This window comes from Caenorhabditis remanei, chromosome X (genome assembly GCF_010183535.1).
Source record: "Caenorhabditis remanei strain PX506 chromosome X, whole genome shotgun sequence".
Taxonomy (NCBI): Eukaryota; Metazoa; Nematoda; class Chromadorea; order Rhabditida; family Rhabditidae; genus Caenorhabditis; species Caenorhabditis remanei.
In genome coordinates this window covers 14151019-14171567 of record NC_071333.1, presented here as the reverse complement: position 1 = coordinate 14171567, position 20549 = coordinate 14151019, and the positions used below count along the sequence as shown (strand labels likewise).

Sequence of the window (20549 nt, the reverse complement as noted above, 5' to 3'; positions counted from 1 at the left end):
AAAGGTATCTGGAAGAGCGCCGAAAAAATTTGAGTGTATACCGATATAGAACTAGTACGTACTGTCTACTGCTTTGGTATCCAATTTAGTAAGTCATGCCTTTTTGAAATCCATGAGAATTAGATTTCGAAATCTTTCGGAGAACCTGATGTCCAGTTGAAGCAGTTCACATCTAAACGATGGTTACCAATGTTTGCTCGGCAACGCGCCATTGCTTCTCATCCGTGTTGTTTCGAACGAATCCGCGCCGCACGTCTTCTTCGCCTTTTCTTTTTCGAACTTTTGCTTCTATTTCATTTTTCTCCCACTTTTTTTTCTTCCAATGCCATCTCATGTGGTTCAAATTATCATATCGCTCATATCCCATTTCTTTTTTTTCTTAGCCGTTCTACTAGCCGGGTGGTGTCCAGCCAACTCGTCATTTTTTGTGTTTGCTATACGTTCCAGCTGGTGAACACTCAAACACTCAAGAGGAAGAGATATGTGGAAAAAAAATTGAAAAACCAAAAGGAATAGCTGTGGTCAGATTGGATACGTGATGACTGGAGATTCAGTTTCAAGACATTCTTCAGAGTGAAAATGCATCCGGAAGGAACCAACATCAAAGAAATAACAAAAAAGCAAAAAAAAACAAGTGGACCTAAAAACCCAACTCGCCGAGCAAAAGCGGGGGAAAACCTGGCCAAATGTCCACTATACGAACAGCTGATGCCAAGTGAATTTGAGAAGAGATTTGAGAAAAAGGGTCCTCAAAATGATCAAGCTGTTGGTCAGCAGCTCATCCATCAAAATCTCGTTTTGTTCCTTGAACTTGTTCCACGCCCGTCGGTCACCTCCTCCCCTTTCCGAAACCACCTTTTCTTCTTTTGTTTCGTCAAAACTTATACGAGTACACCTTCTCAAGTTTTGAGCCGTCCCGTTTTCCACTCGATTTCCAATTCAAATTTCGATACTCTCGTCTGTCGGCAGCCTTGCTCCCGTGCAAGCACCACGTTTTACGATGGTATGGGCGCCAGATGCTGGTGTTTTTTGGTTGCCGCTCCTCACCGCTCCACGCCGCTTTCATCCGCGTCCCGCACACACCCGATTCTCGATATTTTTTTGGTCACTGATGTTCACTTCAATTCTAATCGGTCAGTTGCGAGATAAAAAGAGAAGAAGGATTTGATATTATGCAACTTGCGGAACATCATCAAAAGCAACATGGGTGAAAAAAAAAACCGGTCAGATCAAGGAATCCCAAGATTTCCATTTTATCAAATCATTTGAAAAACGCTTCCCATTGTTTTTGCAGGGAGGTGTCGAGATTTTGATAAGTTATGTGAAATCTAGTTTCTAAAGAAGTTTGATGTTTTCTGAAATTGATGATGTTCCCTATTCTATATCATTGTGTCCAAATCGCAACTCCTCATTCATCCACCCCCCATTCCGGTCAGACGTTGCGACATAATCATCGGTCCCTTTCCCGTCAATCACCAATTCATTCATCTCTTAGTTATGTGGGCACATGAGAAAAAGATTATCTGCGGTCATCTCGGGGTTGATGTTGCGCGATTAAGGTAAGAAGAGGTATGAAGACATCTTACTCTCTTGCCTCGAGACAGAATAACCTGGCTGCCTGTATGACCTTTTATCAAAATGCGCATTCTCCGGAAAATAGTCGGATAGAGAGGAGAAGTGAACACTTATCAGTCAATTCCATCAAACATTTGCAAAAGGTCAGACATTTTGTTACCAGAATTGATGAGTTCCTTGCATAACTTAATGGATTCGACTAGCGATGAGTTATATTAGTAGGAGGGATGGATGTCTTGATTGGAATTTGGAATTCGGCAGCCTAGACATCCCCTTGTAAATTATTTGACAGACATGCACAGTATCATAAGCGAGGTCATAGTAGTACTGATTTGGCTTCTGAATTTCAGTTTTTCGAATGACAATAATATTTACCCAGCCTTTTGAATTAGCTGGTACCGCCCAGATGTGAGAATGAGAACTGAGCTAGTACGGTGCTCCAGCTGGTAGGTAGTCGTCAATAGTTCGTTTTCTTTCCCTCTTTCTCAACTTTTTCTATTTCTCTCAATCTTTTTGGCGGATCTTGCGGGAGCGCCTCTGATGAAAGGTGCCCAGAGGTAATCAACTGGTTAATAACTTAATGAATGACAGTAGGCATCCGCCGCGCGCGCGGAGAGGAAAAAAGATTAACTCATCGGCAGTCTTCACTCAACCGCCGTCTTGATAGGATCGCATCAGCTACAGTACCCCGCTGCCGTTCTGGACTTTGCCATTTCAAATCAAATCGCAACACGAGTGTCAATTCAGTCTGGTATGAGAAGACCATTACACACACCGAAACCAATTTTTCTCGCAATTCCACACAAGCGGTCATTTAACGAGAACTGTTAACATTTCTCAGCGCCATCGTCATCACCCATTATCACTAATTTGTCTTTCCCTTTTTGCCGCGTTCGGACGCCTTGATTCTTGGACAAAGTGAGTGGAAGGGCAGCGGTAGCAAATTGCGAAAATAGCGTCAAAAAACGAGTGAGCGAAGAGGTTTTCCTTGAAACAATATGCCCAACACCGTCAGTGATTTGGGCGGGTGGCGGGTTTTCGCCTTTTTCTCTCCCGTTTTTCATTCTCTTCCAACCTCCCCATCTTATCAATCTTTTTTCGAGACCATTTCACCTCGATTAAATTTTTTTCATGCCGTGTTCCGCTGCCATCGGTCACTCTAGGTCATTTCACTTCCTCTCTGGAGAGGAATGAAATTGAAAGTGGGAGGGAGGAGAGAAGGGCGGAATATTGGCGGCAGGACTCTTTTTGGAATACCCACCCAATCAACCAAAAATTCTCGTTCCAGACTCTAACGAATTCAGTTAGTGATAGTTGATGAGTGATTCTTTCTGAAACGAGACCGACAGCAGAAAAAAGGGTGAGAAAGAAGAAACATTGGTTTCAGCCACCTCTTCCTCCTCCCCCCTCTTTTCGTCTTCCAATTGATACCAGTTTTCTTCCCAAACACCGAACACACGTTTCCTCTCCGCTCATTTTTCCTGTTAACATTCAGTTTCCTCTGACTTCCATCTGATTTCTCCCCTCAATCACTACCACGTCTCGATAAGAAAAAAGAAGTGGGTGGGTTTTGGCGGATAGATCGCTCGCTCGCCGCTACACGGGACCTTATACTGTATTCAGTTCTTCTCACAGTGTATCTTTCACATGTCTCCTTTCTTTCCCTTCTTACTGTTGAAGAGAAAATGAAAAGGGCCACCCGTCTTTCCCGTCATCATAATCATCGCTTTTTATCATTCCCTCCTCATCCCTCATCTCGTCCTCACTTCTCACACACCAGTCGAACATCATTCAAACCAATTTTCACTTTTTAATTGACTGATCTTCAAACAACTTTCGAAACTGTGAGATGTTTCGCTTTCCCATCATATCACTTATTCGCGCAAAGATTGTTCACAAGACAATTTGTCAATCTTAGAGGCGTCGCAAGATTATCAACTAGTTACATACAATTCTCTAAATTCTGAGGTGCTAATTGAAACGCCTATATGTGTTCAAAATTTCATTTTTAATCCTAAAATCTTTTAATTTATTTCCCTCATATAGCCTTCGTAATTCATCCAAGCTAATTCTTCCCGCTTCCTATTTTCTTTATTTCCTTCACCGAACCGTATTGTCCACTTCTATAAATCAAACCTATGAATCCTAATTACCATCGCACTAAACGCTAATAATAGCCGATGCCCAAACCAAATACAAAAGACGTTTTGAGACTTTCTGCGTCCGATCCAGTTGAACGAATTGTGCCCGTCGTCCCGCTGACCAGATTCCCCCACTGCAACGCTCATTGAAAATTATTGGTTAAGCGGTAGACGGGCAGGTCGGCGCGGCGGCTTCTGCTTCGGCTTCTGTTCCGTCGTTCGAGTCGCCGTTCCGGATTTCTGTGATTTCTGGGTGCGCTCGTCGCCCCGCCATTTGCTTTTTATCCAATGGACGGGACGACGGCGGCCGGACGGCATTGCCCAGTTCAAGACGATTCGCGGTATATATACATATTCCTCAAAACGTCATCGTTTTGACTTTGGCTTCTTCTCTCACAAAGTCGTGACGACCAGCGCTCCGGCCAAAAAACAGTTTGCGCAGGAATAAAGGAAGGGGGTTGAAGAAAATGTAGCCAGATACATTGAGATCCATCATTTCAAATCGGCAATGGCTTTCCGCTACTTTTGTGATATATCACAACGAAACGCTATCCATACGAGTTTTACGGTCTGTTGAAAGTGTGAAAATCTTGCTATCGACTTCTGCCTATGATTCCATTCTCTTCTCCCTTTCTACTTTTTTTTTCATATTCCAACCGTCGGCATCCTTCCTTTTGCCATCAGTCGGCCCGTATACTTTTATGACGAATTCGTGGCTCAGTCCGTCCGTAAAAAAAGGGGGCGGGGTCATGTTGACCAATACGGTTTTCTGACAAACGCCGTCAGTTTTCTTGTGTCCCCTCCTCTGTCTCACAAGCATGCAAAAATGGAACGGATGGTATGGTTGCATGACGCATGCAGTCCATTCTCCCTCCGGAGTTTTCCGTTTTTTAATTTTCTTCAACGTTTCGTTCCCTCTTTTTATTTTTTCGTCAGCCAGAGAAACGAAACGCCACTGTTTTCTTTTTTCCTTTGAGTTATTCTTAGCTATGTTTCTTCTTCGTCTGAAAGTGACGAGCACTGATTACGGCACGTTCTGGCGGTCTCTTCTAGTGGTCATTTTCAGTTTCCGCTCCATATGAGGGGCATGCGACCGTCTTATCAGTAAACCTGGAACTGAAGAGACACAAGTGAACAAGTGTTGAAACTCAAATTGATAATATTTCTCAAACTGACCATTCGATGCTTTTCCTTTCACTTTTTTTTCACAATTTGTTCCAGTTCCCATTTTCCTCTATTCCACGTCATAAACTCATCTTACCCACAAAGAATCTTTGACATTTCCATTCTTCCCATTACCCGTTCATTTTATTTACTTTCTTCAGTCGTTTATTCGTCATACAACTCCTTCTTCCACCCTCTAATGAGTATTTTTGCAGGCCACTCCCACTTCTCTATGCTAAAACGCAATGGATGACTATATGAATTATAATAATTTTTACCAGCAGCCTATACCTGGTTCTGATATGTACCCCACACCACCGATTGGCATAGAGGACCAGATGGGCATTCAGCAGAAAGCGGTAAGTCATAAGGGGGGTGTCTCGTTTTTTGGCTAGATTTTAAGATTTGTGACTCGAAGAAAATGAAACAGAATTTTGAAGAGGGCTGTATAGTCATAAATCCATCACTGGTTGAAAAAAAACTGACACTGACATTAAAGGGTATCGTCATTTTTCTCCCATTTCGATTCGCAAAACCACGGGATTTGTGACGTGAGAGCCTAATGGACCTTTCATTCTCCTTCCACACATTTTTTATTTCGAATCCTTATTCTGAACCCATTTCACTTGGCAGCATGGACCCTTTCATATATGCACTTCTTACTGTAGGTTTTGAACAATCGTTCTTCCTGTCTGACCCCTTTCACAACTTTTCATAACATTCTTTCGATTTCTATCTAAGGTAGTATTAACACCTGATAAACTGATACAGATGTAAAAAAAACATTGAAAACAAGAGTTGTTGACAAATAAATAAAATAAAATGGTGTACATTACTTAAAAATAAATAGGCTAGACAGGGCGAGGCTTTAGCCTAGATAAGTAAAAACTTATTTTGTTGATAAGCTTGTTTTTCCCTCTTTTGTTTACTTAAGAGTTCGATGGTCACTTTGTTTTCCTCATCTCCATAAAAACTAACACAACTTTCTCATAAAAATTGAACAGTTTTACTTTGTCAACTAGTCAAAAGTCGCGTGTCACTTTTCATTTTCCCTCTGACCCTCTCATCACTCCGTTGCGTAATCAGTGATCGACGCATTAACAACGCGTTGCTCTATTCCGCGTCCGCCTTGAAATGTCGCCGCGAGGAAAGCAGCAAAAGTTTCTGCTCGTTCACTCCAATACGTCACATGGGTCATTTGAAGGGACTGGGCGTCAGGTGGAAAGAAAAGTGAAGTGCAAAGAAATTTGAGAGGTGACAAAGAGTGGTCACTAAAACTTTTTGAGAGTCCCGTGTGCTGGAGAAGTCAATTCTTGTAAACAACACAATATAAACCTTGACTATACACCTAGCTAACTTCACGTGATATTTTCCGAGTTGGAAGGGACCATTGAAATCTATTTTTTAGAAATTTCGGAAAAAAAGGTTCAGGGATTCAGTAAAGATACAACAACTAAAGTAAAACTGAACACAATATGATTTTTCAGAACGAACCACCGCCGCCACCTCCTATCGTAATATGTCCAACAGAAGTGGATCATATAAATGTAACGCTCGAGAAAAATCAACAATGTGAATGCAAGGTGAGTTTGACAGCTTGCTCTTTCAGATTTCAGAATGTTTCAATTTCAGGATTGCGGAAAACTGTTCAATTCAGTATGGTATTTAAAACAGCATGCAGTAAAACATTCAAATGACAGACCATTCAAATGCAAATTTTGTTTCAAAACCTATAAATTTCGTTCAAATCTATATCAACACAAATGTCCCGAACGGCAGAAGTCAATACAGCAACGACGTCGAGGGCAGAACATCATAAACTCAGCAAAGAGGAGTGAGACTCAGATTATAAAGACCAGCAAGATTGAGACGGCAATCATGCAAGAAGAGCCTCAAATCAACTACAGTATGCCACTTCAAAACTGTTTCTCCGAGACTGAGGACAACGACGCTCCAATCACATATGGCCTTGTTATCCAGAACATTGATCAGACACAAATGCAGCAACAGATGCCACCACCACCACCACCAGCACAGCAACAACAGATGCAACCAGTGGTAGCTGCACAAGTTCCACTCCAGGATATGCAACAGCCACAACAAGTGCAGCAGCAACAACCACAGCCACAGATTGACATGCAGAATGTAGGATTATCATTTTTAGAGAATACATATATGTTAGCTATTGTCAGTGTGTCATCCAAATAATAATTTCAGTTCCAAAACTTTCAAATGCAGCTTCCACCAAATGTCGATCCACTGATGAACGATATGGAGAACCACTTCGACAAGCAGGCTGACTTCGATAGCGTACGTGGTCAACAGCTACCAGCGCAACAAATTGAAGACTTCGTTGAGAAAAATAAACATAAGGTTAGGGTCACGCGGCGACGTCTACTGTTCTCTACACCTAGTGTTCGCTTGCCGACCTGGGTCCCTCGTAGCACTATCATAATTGTCCTTTGTATTCCTCCACATACTATGAGAATCCACTTCAAACATGAAAAAAAGGGACGGTGATGAATGTTTGGAATATGTTTGAAATGTGTTTTCAGTCACTGTACAGCACCATCCATACATGTTCCCATTAGTCATCATCCACTGAAGTCGATCGGGTTGATATGTCTGCGTCCCCACGATGCAGAAAAATTGCACTGAAATTGATTTCGACTCGTTTTTGATTAGAAACTATTTCCTATTTCTTCACCCCCTTTCTCCAATGACACGGTTTTCGTTCCAAGCAGCACCGGTTCACACTTATTGTTTGTTCGTTTCTTTTTTAGACAAAACATACTAAAATTGAGAAATACGCCGCTGTTCAACTCGAAAATAGTTGGATTGACTAGTTCTAGGGGAATGAAGCTACTTTGAAGAAGAGTCAGAAGAGAAAGAGGGATGCTTAATGAGTCAGAGCCGTAACCGCCGCCAAGGTGTTTCACAATTTTCGCACCTGTGTCGGAACCTTAGTTACTCAGTAACTCATCACCCGGTAGAGACTGGCACAGTGACCCAGAGCGGCATCTCCTTTATGAGAAGTGGGGACTCAGAATGAAATTGAAATTCCTCTGCATGTAAGGTCTTTGTGAGTATTATATAGATCCGACATAAGGAAAGGACCAATACATACTTTTTATTGGAATATTTTAAAACAAAATTGCCTACTAATTGTCTCACATGCTTTTGTCCTGTCTAACCATCTCACCCACTCAAGTGATTTCTAGAATAGAGTTTAGATCCACTCCCTATTACAGCTCTACTCATGCCGCAAATGTCGTGTCTTCTTGCCAACCGAAGAGGCTTTCATGAGACACTCAGCCTCTCACAACGGAGAAGATTTATTTCCATACAAGTGCCAAAGTTGTCGTCAAGCATTCGACAGTGAGAAGGAACTGATGAGACATACTCAAAGCCACACACTAGACGAGGGAATATTCAGATGTTATGTGTGCTGCGGACAATTCAGAAGCCAGTATGCTCTCCGTCGTCATAAGGATCAATGTCGTCCATGCTTTGTACCACCAACTCAGAATAACATCGTGAGTAGAATAGTAGTTTTCATCTTGTGATTTTAGATCGAGAAATTTCAGATGGTGTCGGTACACTCTCCATTTGATCCATTCTCATTCATTCCGGATGACAACTTGTTCCTCCCTGCTTGTGATGATATGTCAACTGTTGGAACTGACAGCGGTGTTGGAAGTGAGGGATCACCAAATAGCATGTCACAGGCATCACCGGAAAGGTAATATCAGGAACTTCTGCGTTTTCAATATACAGTTGAATTTTTAATTTTTCAGAAGCGTTATGGACGAGACTTTCAGTTACCTTACCAGCAAGAAGAAGGAGAAGGAAGATGATGAAGACTCTGGATTCCGTTCTCGCCTGAACTCAGTCACCCATTCCTGCTCTCCAGACTCATTCTCCGACTCACACTGTGATTCACCACCACGAAAACTATCCGGTGGCGGTGGTCTCGGAGCTTCTTCGTTTCTTGGTGGATACGGGACTGGTCCAGTTTACGGTCAACAGATGATCTATGACAAAGGTCTTGATGAGATTGAATGCGACAGCTATGGAATGATCAGTGACGCTCCAGTCATCTACAAGCAGCAAATTATTTCAATGCAAAGAGAAGAAGTTCAAGGACACGATTTAGCTGTGGCTCCAATTGTTCAGTATCATTTACATCATTTACAGCCAATTTCAATGAAAGGTAGATCAAAAGAAAGTTATCAAATTCACTGTTTTGATTCCAGAATTCTGCATCCAGCAACCATCAACATCTGATGCTGACACACTGGAAAGTTTCAACAATGATAATAATTCCTGGAGCAATGAAGGCTACGATATGCCTCCAGTTGAAATTGAACAAGTAAAGTAGGTGACTTTAATCATTGTCAGTAATAAAATGTTTTATTTCAATATTTTCAGAGAACTTGCAGCTGTGTTAATATCAATGTACTTATGTAGTGCAGCTGGTCAATGTAAGTTAACAAAGAACCAAGCCTTAGGATTAATTTGTTTTTTTTCAGTTGCGGATGTTCTTTTGACGTTAGCGAATCTCTCCATTCAATGAACAAAGCATACAGTCGCCCCATTTTTCTGGGTCATCATATATTGCTCTCCATAATAGCTTATCTTCAAATGCAAAATATATCTACTGTCATGTCCCAGATTTCTACATTCAGTCATTCAACCAACCAATCTTCATTATATTCACCCCCATCCAAGTTGATCTTGGCCTCGAAATCTCACTACCCTTCCAATGTCTTTCACAAGTGCCCGGCCGTTCATAAGCAGCGCACCCTGGTCGTAGTTCACCTAGCGATTTATTTCCTTCCATTGTATTTTCTCTATTTTCTCACGCTTCATTCAGAATTCTACTCAATTGTGTTGAGTTTCGAGTAGTTGTTTTTTGCTTTATCTAACCATACCAAATGTCTTTCAAACACCCATCAACCATAGTGATCTTCCTTTTACATTTTTTTCTCTAAATTCCAAGTTCGTTCTTTCAAAACCACACAAACTGTAATCTCAAAACTAACTAGTTCATACTTTCTTTTGAGCTAGCAATCCGTTGTCTTTCATTATTTTTCTTATTCATTGCTGTATTGTCTACCATTTCATTCATTTGACTCATTGAAGGAATGTTTGACAAAATGACAATGGGTTCTGGAAAACAAATAATTGTGATTAATAATCGCTCCCCGTCTATTGTCCCCTACTTCCCGAACTTAAAAATCCCGCTTGAGAACTGTCGTGATTCTTCCATTTTTTTGTCATATGTCGTCGGTGACTCTAACTCCGATTTTCCAGAAAACTATACGTTTTACAAAAGCTGGGAAATTTTTGAATAGTATTCTGGAAAATCCACTAATCCTTATTTAACCCCCGCCAAAATACTGATCTCAAATGGCGGTTACCAATTCCCCATTATAAAACCAAATACACTGAGTACCTATCTTGCTACGTTTGTCCGAACCCTCTCCTCTTTCCAAAGCTTTCTTCAACCATATATGATCTATTTGATATGTTAATCGACAGTTATGTTGTTATTCGATCTATACACAAAATACTTACTATTGTCACAATCTTCAATTATTTTTATATTCTTCCGCTTTCCCCATTGTATTGCTCTTTGCTCCGGTACTTCATGACTTTTGTTCCCTTTGCATGACCCTTCTCTTATTAAGACAGTACCACTTACCCTCCAAACAATCTCTCGTGTTTATTCCTTAGTCGGCGTCTTTCATTATCGTGTACCTAATCTCTTCTCTCTCAAAGATTTTACTCAAATAATTATTTAATTTTGTAAGTATCACCGATCAGTTACTTCTTGCAAATGTCATTTATCTCATTATCCCAAATCTGTCTTTCAGTTTTCCTAGTGGAAAACACGACGCCAATCTCTTCTCTCATTATACACAGTCTCAGTTGTATACGTATTCTGTGCATTTTCAAGTATTTTTCATTTACAACCTTTCCGTCAAAAGGTGTAAACCCCAAATCACGGCTCTTTATTGTAAACTTATTCATTCTTTTCAGTTTGTAACCAGTTTATATTAAGGTGCCCTGTTTTTTTATGTCATCCATCTGAAAATACTTTGCACAGTAATGTTAAATAAATATTTATGGGAAAAACAAAATTCCAGAGGTTTACACTTTGCCATTTTTGAAACTGGTCATATCAAACATGAACAGATGAAAATTACACCCACACCGTATGAGTTCTGTTTTGAAGTAGTAGTGATGATGACGGGAAATTGAAGAATTAGTGAAAAACAAAGAACACAAGCAGGTTTTTTGTTCCCCGTTACTAAAAAGACGTCGTCAATGCGACATGAGATGACTGTTCAGTAGACTTTCGGAAATTAATGAGTTTTCTTAGTTTTCAGAGCAGTTGCATGATATCAGGTGCTATGAGGAACAGTGTGAACTCCATGAATCATATTCAGTCCGGAACGGAAATTGATATGAGTCAGTTTTCATGTTCCCACGGAGTTGTTGAAAGTTCGCCGAAAACAACAAGCATCTGATTTTTGGGTACACGCATGGAGATTAGACAGATTGAAAGAATAAAAGATTCTATGAAAAGATTCTCCAAAAATTGAAAAAAAAAAAGTCAAAATCTGTGCCTGATCTAGACGAAAAAATAGTACTGACGATATTTCTGACCGTGTGTTTATCAAGTCTGCCGTTCCAAATCCTCTCCGTAAAACTCAAATCTTGAGATCAAAATCAGAACCCTTTTGAGTGCTTCCCAATTTTCTTAGAATTTTTATTTCCATTTCAATTTTTATTTCCGATTTCAGACGAATTTAAGCTCCTTTTCCAGAAATTTACACAGTGGTTTGTGGCCGATTAGAATACGCGGGGTTTTCTCGATAAAGGTTACGAAAAAGCACCTGTGATTGTGCACACACAACTGTGTCAACTTTTCAAAATCCAAATGTTTCAATTTCTAATCTGACACAAATACGTCAGACTAACTAAACAATCGTCAGAGACTAATGATGCAGTGAGGAAGTGAATAGGTTTCTTTTGTTATTTTTCTTATGCCTAATAATTGTGAAAAACGGCATAATATAAAAATGACATCAAGGTTCGAAAAAGTTTCACGTCTTCTATTGTCTAATTACGTGATGATGAGTAGCCATCCTCCCTCAATTTTCTAGTCGACGTGGCAGAGATGGTGCATGTGAGTAGATGACGTCTGAAACATCGAACGACACTGAAAAACACATCGGTTTGCAATGAGCCTTCAGGAGATGAATAGAAATGAGTAACAAAGAAGTTTCTGGGGCTTCCTTCCTCATTTTCATTGTTGTTATACGATTCTATTATACGATTCCGATTCATTGTTCACTCAAAAAGGAAAGAAGAAGGAAATGAAAAATGAAGCAAAGCAGAACACGTGGGTGCATGTTTCGAGCAGAGTCATCCGATTTGGTTCGGTTCCTTGTTAATAAACAAGGTGAATACTAACGTGATGGGTGCATGGCTTGCATGACAGACCAGCAACTAATCAACAGGTTAAGTCAACCGGAAACTGTATAGTGATTCGAAGATGTGACTCTCGTCTAGTTGGAAGAGTTATATCGGTATTAGTCGGAAAAATCTAAAATTCTTACATATACGAAAGTGGAAAGAACGAGTTGAAGACACAACAAGTCAAGTGGTTCAGATGAGCAGACTTCTGAGAACATCCAACTTATATCTCGAGTCTCCGAGCAGTTCTCTGAATTTCTAAACTTCTAGTGTTTTCCTTTGTTGTATTTTTTCGTTTCCTTATTAATCTGTAATTCTAGTCGAAGACATACGTACAGGTGGACTCTTCATTCATTCAAACACACACAAAATAAAGAAACGTCTGCGAAAAAAGAGAGAGAATGCGACAGAATTGAGAAAAAATGGGAAAAGAGTTGTGAATGGTGCTTTTTGCTTCAAAAGTACAAATAAATAGAAATGTTTCAAAATTTGCAAAGGGATGAATTGTTTCACTATGAATGCGTTGATCGAACTTGATGATGAATTGCGACGGACTCAAATGGTGCGAGTTGGGAAGCAGAAGATGGTGACGAGAAGATGAATTTCAGACGAACGATACATTATCAGTAGTCCCACAAGAACCGAGATGGTGGGAAGTCTTGTCCTCCATTGTTTCTCTTGAAGAACCTGGAAATGATAGAATGAGAATCAGATATAACTACAGTTTTTGTTTTATTACCTGATGCTTGGCTCACGACGAGACCATTTCTTCTCCATTCCATAGAATGGGACGACGTACGATGCGACGTCATCTGAAGCTCCAACATCTGCTCCAGTGGAGAGAGCTGCGAACGCGTTGGCGATGAGAACGAAAGCAAGAAGAGTTGCGATCCAGTGGCTCATTGTAGCGAGAGTACGAGAGGAGACGATTACCTGAAATTGGAATGAATGAGATATAAGAATATTTTTTAAACTGAAGAACCGAAAAGGATCAGACATAAGGGTGGTATAAGAAAGTAAGCAAGAAATGATTAAAATATTGAGCTGTAGTTTTTATTTTTTCTGACCGGTTAATGCAGTCGAAAACCCCATAAGGACAAGAAGATTCATTTTTCACGTATATTTCTTATGTGAGTAACAACTCATTACACAAGAAAGCTTTGACATTTACACGTTTTTCTTACCGCTTTCTGATGAATCTAAAGAGCCTAAACGAAGCTAATAAAAAACCTTTTGCTTAAGTGTCAAACATTGTAAACAGATGTGACCTCACCAAAACAGTGAACATTGAGAATCAAGAAGAGCATCTTCTTGTCCATCACATATTCCTATTCCATATTCTGTCACATCGAATTAAGTTCAATGGTGACCGCTACTTACTAATATAGAACTTTTCCAAGAACAGAAAACATTGAAGACAAAGATTGTGTAACAGAAGATAAGGAACTGATACTAAAACCAAGATGTGAGCTGGAAGGCGGGGCTGTACGCCAAATAAATACTGATCCCCTTCACCAAGATGCCTTCTAACAATGGGGGCGTGGCTTCTGAGGGGGTTGGGTGAGGTCTCGAGGTGCAGCTAGCAGGCCCAACGAAGCCGTCGGCAGATGAAAAAAAATAAAGAAATGGAGATGGGGAAAGAAATGACAGGTGAAATAACGGCGACAGAAATTGAATATTGTCATGGGTAACTAAGAACAATTAGGAGAGCTGAACTAATGTAAATATGGAATATTACGTCAAGATCATACGAAAACTTAGGCTAGACTCGAATTTCTCGAATTCAACCTCAATTTTGTACTGGACAAGTGAGAGCTACAGAATTCTTAACCAGACACACCTACGATGTTTTGAATTGCCTTTTTCTCAGAAAAGTTATTCTCAGAATACAAAACGTTTGGGAATTGCAATTAAACTTTAACAAAAAGAGAAGGGGGAAGTACATATTCCCCATTTGACCACAAGGATGGAATATTAAATGTGAAATTTCATGCGAACATAAAACCTCCACCTACACTTTTGCCGAATTCGGAAGCTCAACTGTTTTAAGTGTGACATAATGTGATGTCATGAACTTTTGAAAACGTCGCCCACCCGGATCGTTTTTCTCTTGTTTCTCCTTCCTCATTGAATTTGTCACTTTCCGCATAACTGCGACTGAATGACGTTAACTTTTTAATTTCTGTGCTCGGTGTAAGAATAGTTCTTCCAGATGATCCCCCTCTAAATCATTTCTCAGACAGATCGCTTTTAGAGGAAAGATGAAAAGTGATAGTTCGGAATGGTTCTATGGAGCAAAAAACAGCTTTTGATTGATGCGTGGTGAGAAGAGATAAGAGCATGAGACGTTTGCGCATTAGGCTGAAAAAAAAACATGACGCATAACTTTGCATCGACTAAAGCTGCTGTCTTTTCGCATGGGTTCGGTTCTGATTTACAGATAAGAAAAACATTTTTTGGAGACTAATAAGCTCATTATTTTTGCTCTTTCATCATGTTGTTGAAAATGATGAATTATATTTTGTATAGCAGATTTCAGACAAAACAAAGGAAACTCAGGTTACATCTAATCTAATCTTCTACCGCCTTCTTCCTCATTTTCGTCATTTTTTGTGTGTTTGTCTAAGCGTGTTTCATTTATTTGACATCATTCAAAATGAAATAGGTCACGGTTTCTGAATTCTAAGATTCAATATTCAAAACAATAGGAACAGCTGGAACTCAACTATACTACGTAGAATATGAAATTTCTTCTTAGAGAAAACAAAATGCACTTAGTCTCATCTCAACTCACTATACTCAATTCAAAAAACGACCTCCCTCCATATGACTATAACTATTACTCTGAAAATTGGATATTATAGAAAAGTAATTTGAAGTCGGCGAAAGATGATTGGTCGCCACTCATTAATTGCCGTCGGATCGCTGAGTTCGGTTTTCTTTCTCTTTCAATTAAAACGTTTTTCATTGTTAGTTTCTCCGTTTTTCATTTGAGGAAACGACTTCATTTCGGTTTGATGGGCAAGCGAAAATAGAAAAAGTGTTTGCATTCGCTTTCTTAGAGTAATGAATCACAGATTCGTACTTCATTGAAAAGTCACGGGAGAAGAAGTTGGAAGGAGAGGATAAGTAAAAGCTGACGTATCCACACGAAATGAGATTTATTCTGCATCCACCGCGGCCGTAAAATTGGTTTTTGGCAGAACTCGATTGCAAAAGAACCCATTGTTTTTCCGTACTTTTTTGAGAATTCCAGAACAATATCTCAATAACAAACAGCACATGGAAAGGGGGTACAAGCAATTGTACCCACTACGTTTGTTCATATTAACTGGGGTTGCTTTTGGATCTAGGCTAGGTCTAGACGCCAGTGGTTGGGAAATCAAACATATTTCTGAAAAATCAAAAGTGAAATTGTACTGATTCAAAAACAATGTGACAGGACAGGAAGACATAAAATATTTCCTTTTTTTTTCAAATCAACATAATTTTGTTTTGAGAAAATAGGAAGGGCAGTATCAACTATTCCAGTATCACAACCAACAAGGGAAACCCTGAACTTTTTGAATAAAGAAAAACTGTGCTTAAAATTAAAATTTTAGCTAGTCAAAACAATAAAAATAGGTTTTACGTCGTCAATAAATCAATCACATTACTAAAAATGTCATTATGCGGACACTGACGTTTTTCTCTGGACAAGGTTCAAAAAGTGAGGGAATTAAAATATCCTTGACGTGAATGATGAGGGATTGAAAGGACAAAAACAAAAATGCACAAAGAATGAGACTCGAAAAATATTAGAGAAGTTTTCTTCCTGGAAGTTTCCAACATTAATAATGTTTCTATTTCCGAGACTCACAAAGAGTTTCCTTGTTTTTTTTTCTATTTATATACATTTTCATTGAAATTGACATTCCTGAAACGTACGTCGGTAACTGAAATCATTTGGTGACCTCACAGTGGGACAGGTGGAACTCACTCAATAATGGAAACGTTTGAAGTGGCAAGTGATCAATATCATATTTAGTAACTGAATTTCGAACAACGAAAATGATTTTTAAAGTTTAAAAGAAGGGAATGCCCTAATTTTTGTTTTTCACATTAAAGGATTGAATAAAATCAGCACACATGAAATGCGTGGTAAAAATTGTAAAAGCTAATAATCCTTCGTGTAAATCTTCTCACAAAATTAATAAAAAGGGAACAGATATTCCAAACGGAACGGGTTATTGATGGGATAACAATAGAACTCGGGAATTATTCGAACGGATATTCTGAAATCCGCACTTTATATCTAATGAGAAGAGGGATTATTTTCCTAAATGTTTTTTGACTGACTATAATTTTTTTGCTCACTGAAAACAAGTTAAGATCTTGGATTAAGACAGCGAGTCAAATTTATATAAATATCACGAGTTCATAAAACACGATTATAGAATAGCTGAGGCCAAAGTGTAGGTGGAGAGATCAGAAAAACCAAAAGTTTAGAACAAGAAAAGATATGGGGTGAAAAAAGTCGGTGCAAACATAAGAATGTCAAAAAAGATGATGTCGAAAAGCGGAAGATTAGACGGAAAAGTTCAAAAAAGGCTCCGCCATCGATCATTTTCTATTTCGCATCTCCTAAAAATGATGAACACGTTTTGTTGAACGTTGGTGGCTAACAGATCGCTAAAGAATTAAAAATAAGGGAATGTCTAAGCGGAATAAAACTGGTCAAACCAAAAATCTAATATATTTTTGTGGAAGAATCCGTGTTTTGATGAAAACAGCTTTTAATGTCCAATTATTTTGGATTGAAGGTTTTCTGATGGAAGAATCAACGAAAAGAAATAATAGATGGATTTGATTTGAATCGTAACTTGTAAAGCCTATTTTCATTTTGTATTATAGTGATTCATTGTTGATTTATGCTCTTTTCTGGACATCTTCTAGTATTCTGATTTACGAAATGTGATAAAAACATCTAAGAATTCAATAGACGTCTTTTATTTGTGATTCAGAACGACGAATTGTGTCTGATGAATGTGAAAAATCTAGAAAAGAAATGGCTACGGGAAAAATGCTTCAATTCGAGGAAGAAATAAAAATTCATTTCATTTTGGATTTTATTATTTTTTCTTGTAACCGGCAGATTTAATATTGGAACTGATATCATATAAAAATAAAAATGGATGCCTGATTGATTTATGAATTACATCTTTTTTAAGAAGAACACAAACCGAGAAAAGGAATTTTGCAACGATTTTCCTTTGGTTAGAAAACGTCGGGGGGATACAGAAAAGTTATCTACACAAATGACTATTTTTGATGTACATGGTGGTGTCAAAAAATGGTGAAACGCTTAATTTAATTCAATTGATTTATTTCATCGAAGGGTGAATACCACTGACACATGAAAATGACCGGGAATAAGAGTCAACGCGAGGTATAACAGAAGGATAAAGAGATGGTAGGATAATTACAGTTATAGGCCTATTGACAAGGTAGCAGAAAAGGAAGCAAAAAACTGTTTTGTGAATATATATTTTTAAAAAACAGTTTTTTGCATTTTCTGCTACCCTGTGAGTAGCTCCATCAGTGATTGAAGTCTAAGACTGTAAAGGAAAATTATTAATCTGTTGGATTTAGTGGCAGGAAATGATCGATTTTGTATTTATATATTTTACTCTTAAAGACCGCTGTGGACGGTTTAACCGGAACAACCAATTCAGATAAACTCACTCAATCCAACAAAATATCACAAACCTATAGAAATTGAAGTCAGTTATTAGTTTTCTGAGAACAATTGCGTTGTGACAATTATGATGTATTAAATGAAAAGCATATATGAAATGCATGGATGTTTCTGCCTAATCATTCCAATGTTTGTTATGGTTTATGATTAACAAATTTCCAGAAGGTTTCAAATGAACTGTTGAAACAGTTTATATGCTTCAGAACAAGCGTCATAATCGTGTCCTCTTACCTTGAGTGATTTTGCCAATTGACGTTTGAGTACTCGGTACGACGGTTTCTCATTAAACCTGGATTTTACAGAGTAGTATAACGCAACAAGTTTGGTTTATATTACCTGAAACCGGGTTCAATGATTTGTTCTCTTTCATTCATGTAAATCCTTTAGAGTATGGACTACCGGTTCAATTTTCGATCGTTTTTTTTGTATGTATATTCAAAATGTTGACTAATTACTGATCCCGTACTATTAAGAAAGATTCTTCATGCATATTCTATTTTTTTTTTAAATTAGAAATATTTATTCAGATTTTTGTTGGAAAGCAGAACTTTCTCAAATTGTTCACATGCATTTTGTAATCAACTTTATCGTCTTTATTGCTACAGTAAATTATATAAGATTATACATTTTTCGAAACATTTACATTTGTATTATCATCACACGAAAGCCTTTTTAATCATTGCCAAGTTGTTAACTGATTTTTTATTTTCTAGTCAGTATGTATGTAGGTACTTCCTCAGAAAAATGTTTTTAATCTGATTAAAACTTTTTTGATTTTCTCAAACCTAAAGATTGGAAATTATACCACTGGGAAAAAGTTTTCTATTAAAAATTCAGTTAAATATTTCTCTTTGTTTGATTATCATAAGGGAAAAGAAATTTTCTACTGTTTCAAATCAGCTAATCACTTTATTTCATTCTACTCATTGTCTTGAATAACTCTTCAAAAGTAATTTCCAAAAATTATGAAGTTTTTTTGTTACCTTGCTTCTTGCACTTGCTTTTTTCATTAGCCTAATGATGATTTGTTCATTTCAACCGACTGTTGTCAGTATTATTAGCAAGTGCCTCAACTTTTTCCTATTCGAATTAGTGAACCCAATGGCTGTTTGTGAAAAATCTAAATAGATTATCAAAGATTGATGGTTTCAAATTTCGTTTTCACCCACTTTTGGTGTCTAGCTACTTTGACATTTTTCCTCAGCCTCGCCTTCTTTTACTCGTCTGGCTCTTACTCTTACTCGGTTTTTAACATGACAACCACGTTACTTTAGAGTGTAGCGTAGTTCGCTTCGTTTATCTAAATTTGTGTTTTCCTGAATAATATTTCGAATTTTCAGACATATCAATATCATTCGTATTCAATCAGTCTAGACAAATGTCGTTGGAAGTTCTCGCGTTTTCTATTGTGTTCATGATTATCTTCTTCTCGTTGATGTTCATTTCGCACACGCTCATAGCTGAACATCATGGACTCACGCTCGAAGAATATTATGCTGACAGATACAGAAAAATACACTTTTTCTTTTTCTGACGATTTGCAACGTAGCTGGTCCAGAATAATTTTTCATATCAAATGATCTGCAATGAACATATTGTATGTCTCTTTTCCTTTGTTTGTGTCTAAAAACTTTCAAAATAAAAAATTCTTAAATTGAATTTGAATGACAAAGATGTTTATTATGAAGAAACAGAAGTACTGGACATTGTAATTATACATGTTTTGAAGTGCATAACGTGTAATGTGAAAAGCTCACACTTTTGGACGGAAAACACGTCGTGAGTGTTTCTGGAGACAGGCACAAACACACATATATGTGTTTTGCAGCAAATAGTTTCGGTTTTACTCTACATGAAACAATATAGACTACTATTCCTAAAATAGTACAAAACGCTGCCAGACAGCTCATATAACAAAACTAATTACAGAGTACAAAACGACGGCTTTCAAATCAATTTTTTGTTTGATAGCAATTTTTGCAGCCACGTCGCGCAGTTACTTACGTTTTTGCACAGTAAGGTCAAATCATGGTACAAACTCGCCTAAAATGTGGGACATTCGAAATTTTCGTAAAATTTCAATACTTTAAGAATTTGATACTTCTACCCTATTTAAGAGCACATGTTTTTGTTAAAGCACATGTATTTCTCGAAAACACCGTAACCAAACAATAAAAAAACCGCAAATTTGCATATTTCAATAAAATCACGTCACCATCAATCATCAAAAACAATTTTCCATTTTATTTAAAATGGAAACATTTTTCAGTGTGTATAATGATGCGATCTTCTAATATTGTGTGCTTCATTGTGAAAGTTGGCACTGCTATTATTCTTTTTGGTGCTTTATCGAAAGTTATCCGAGGCGTCCGGTTCATCAAGGACACCATTTCCAGACTATTCTGTATTATTTCTCACACTCAATAAATTGAAATTTTACTTTT

General features: G+C 38.1%; 2 protein-coding genes across 2 annotated transcripts; one reads left to right on the top strand and one right to left on the bottom strand.

The window, feature by feature from the left end:
• Positions 1–12882: 12882 nt before the first annotated feature.
• On the top strand, positions 12883–13305 carry GCK72_024817 (uncharacterized protein; the record flags this gene model as incomplete). The annotated part of the gene is made up of 2 exons (XM_053736068.1): positions 12883–12930; positions 13153–13305. 2 exons carry the CDS (start codon positions 12883–12885, stop codon positions 13303–13305), a joined length of 201 nt encoding a protein of 66 aa, XP_053579634.1.
• On the bottom strand, positions 12992–13271 carry GCK72_024818 (uncharacterized protein; the record flags this gene model as incomplete). The annotated part of the gene is made up of 2 exons (XM_003117756.1): positions 12992–13055; positions 13108–13271. The coding sequence occupies 2 exons, from the start codon at positions 13269–13271 to the stop codon at positions 12992–12994; spliced, it is 228 nt and encodes a 75-aa protein (XP_003117804.1).
• Positions 13306–20549: the final 7244 nt, after the last annotated feature.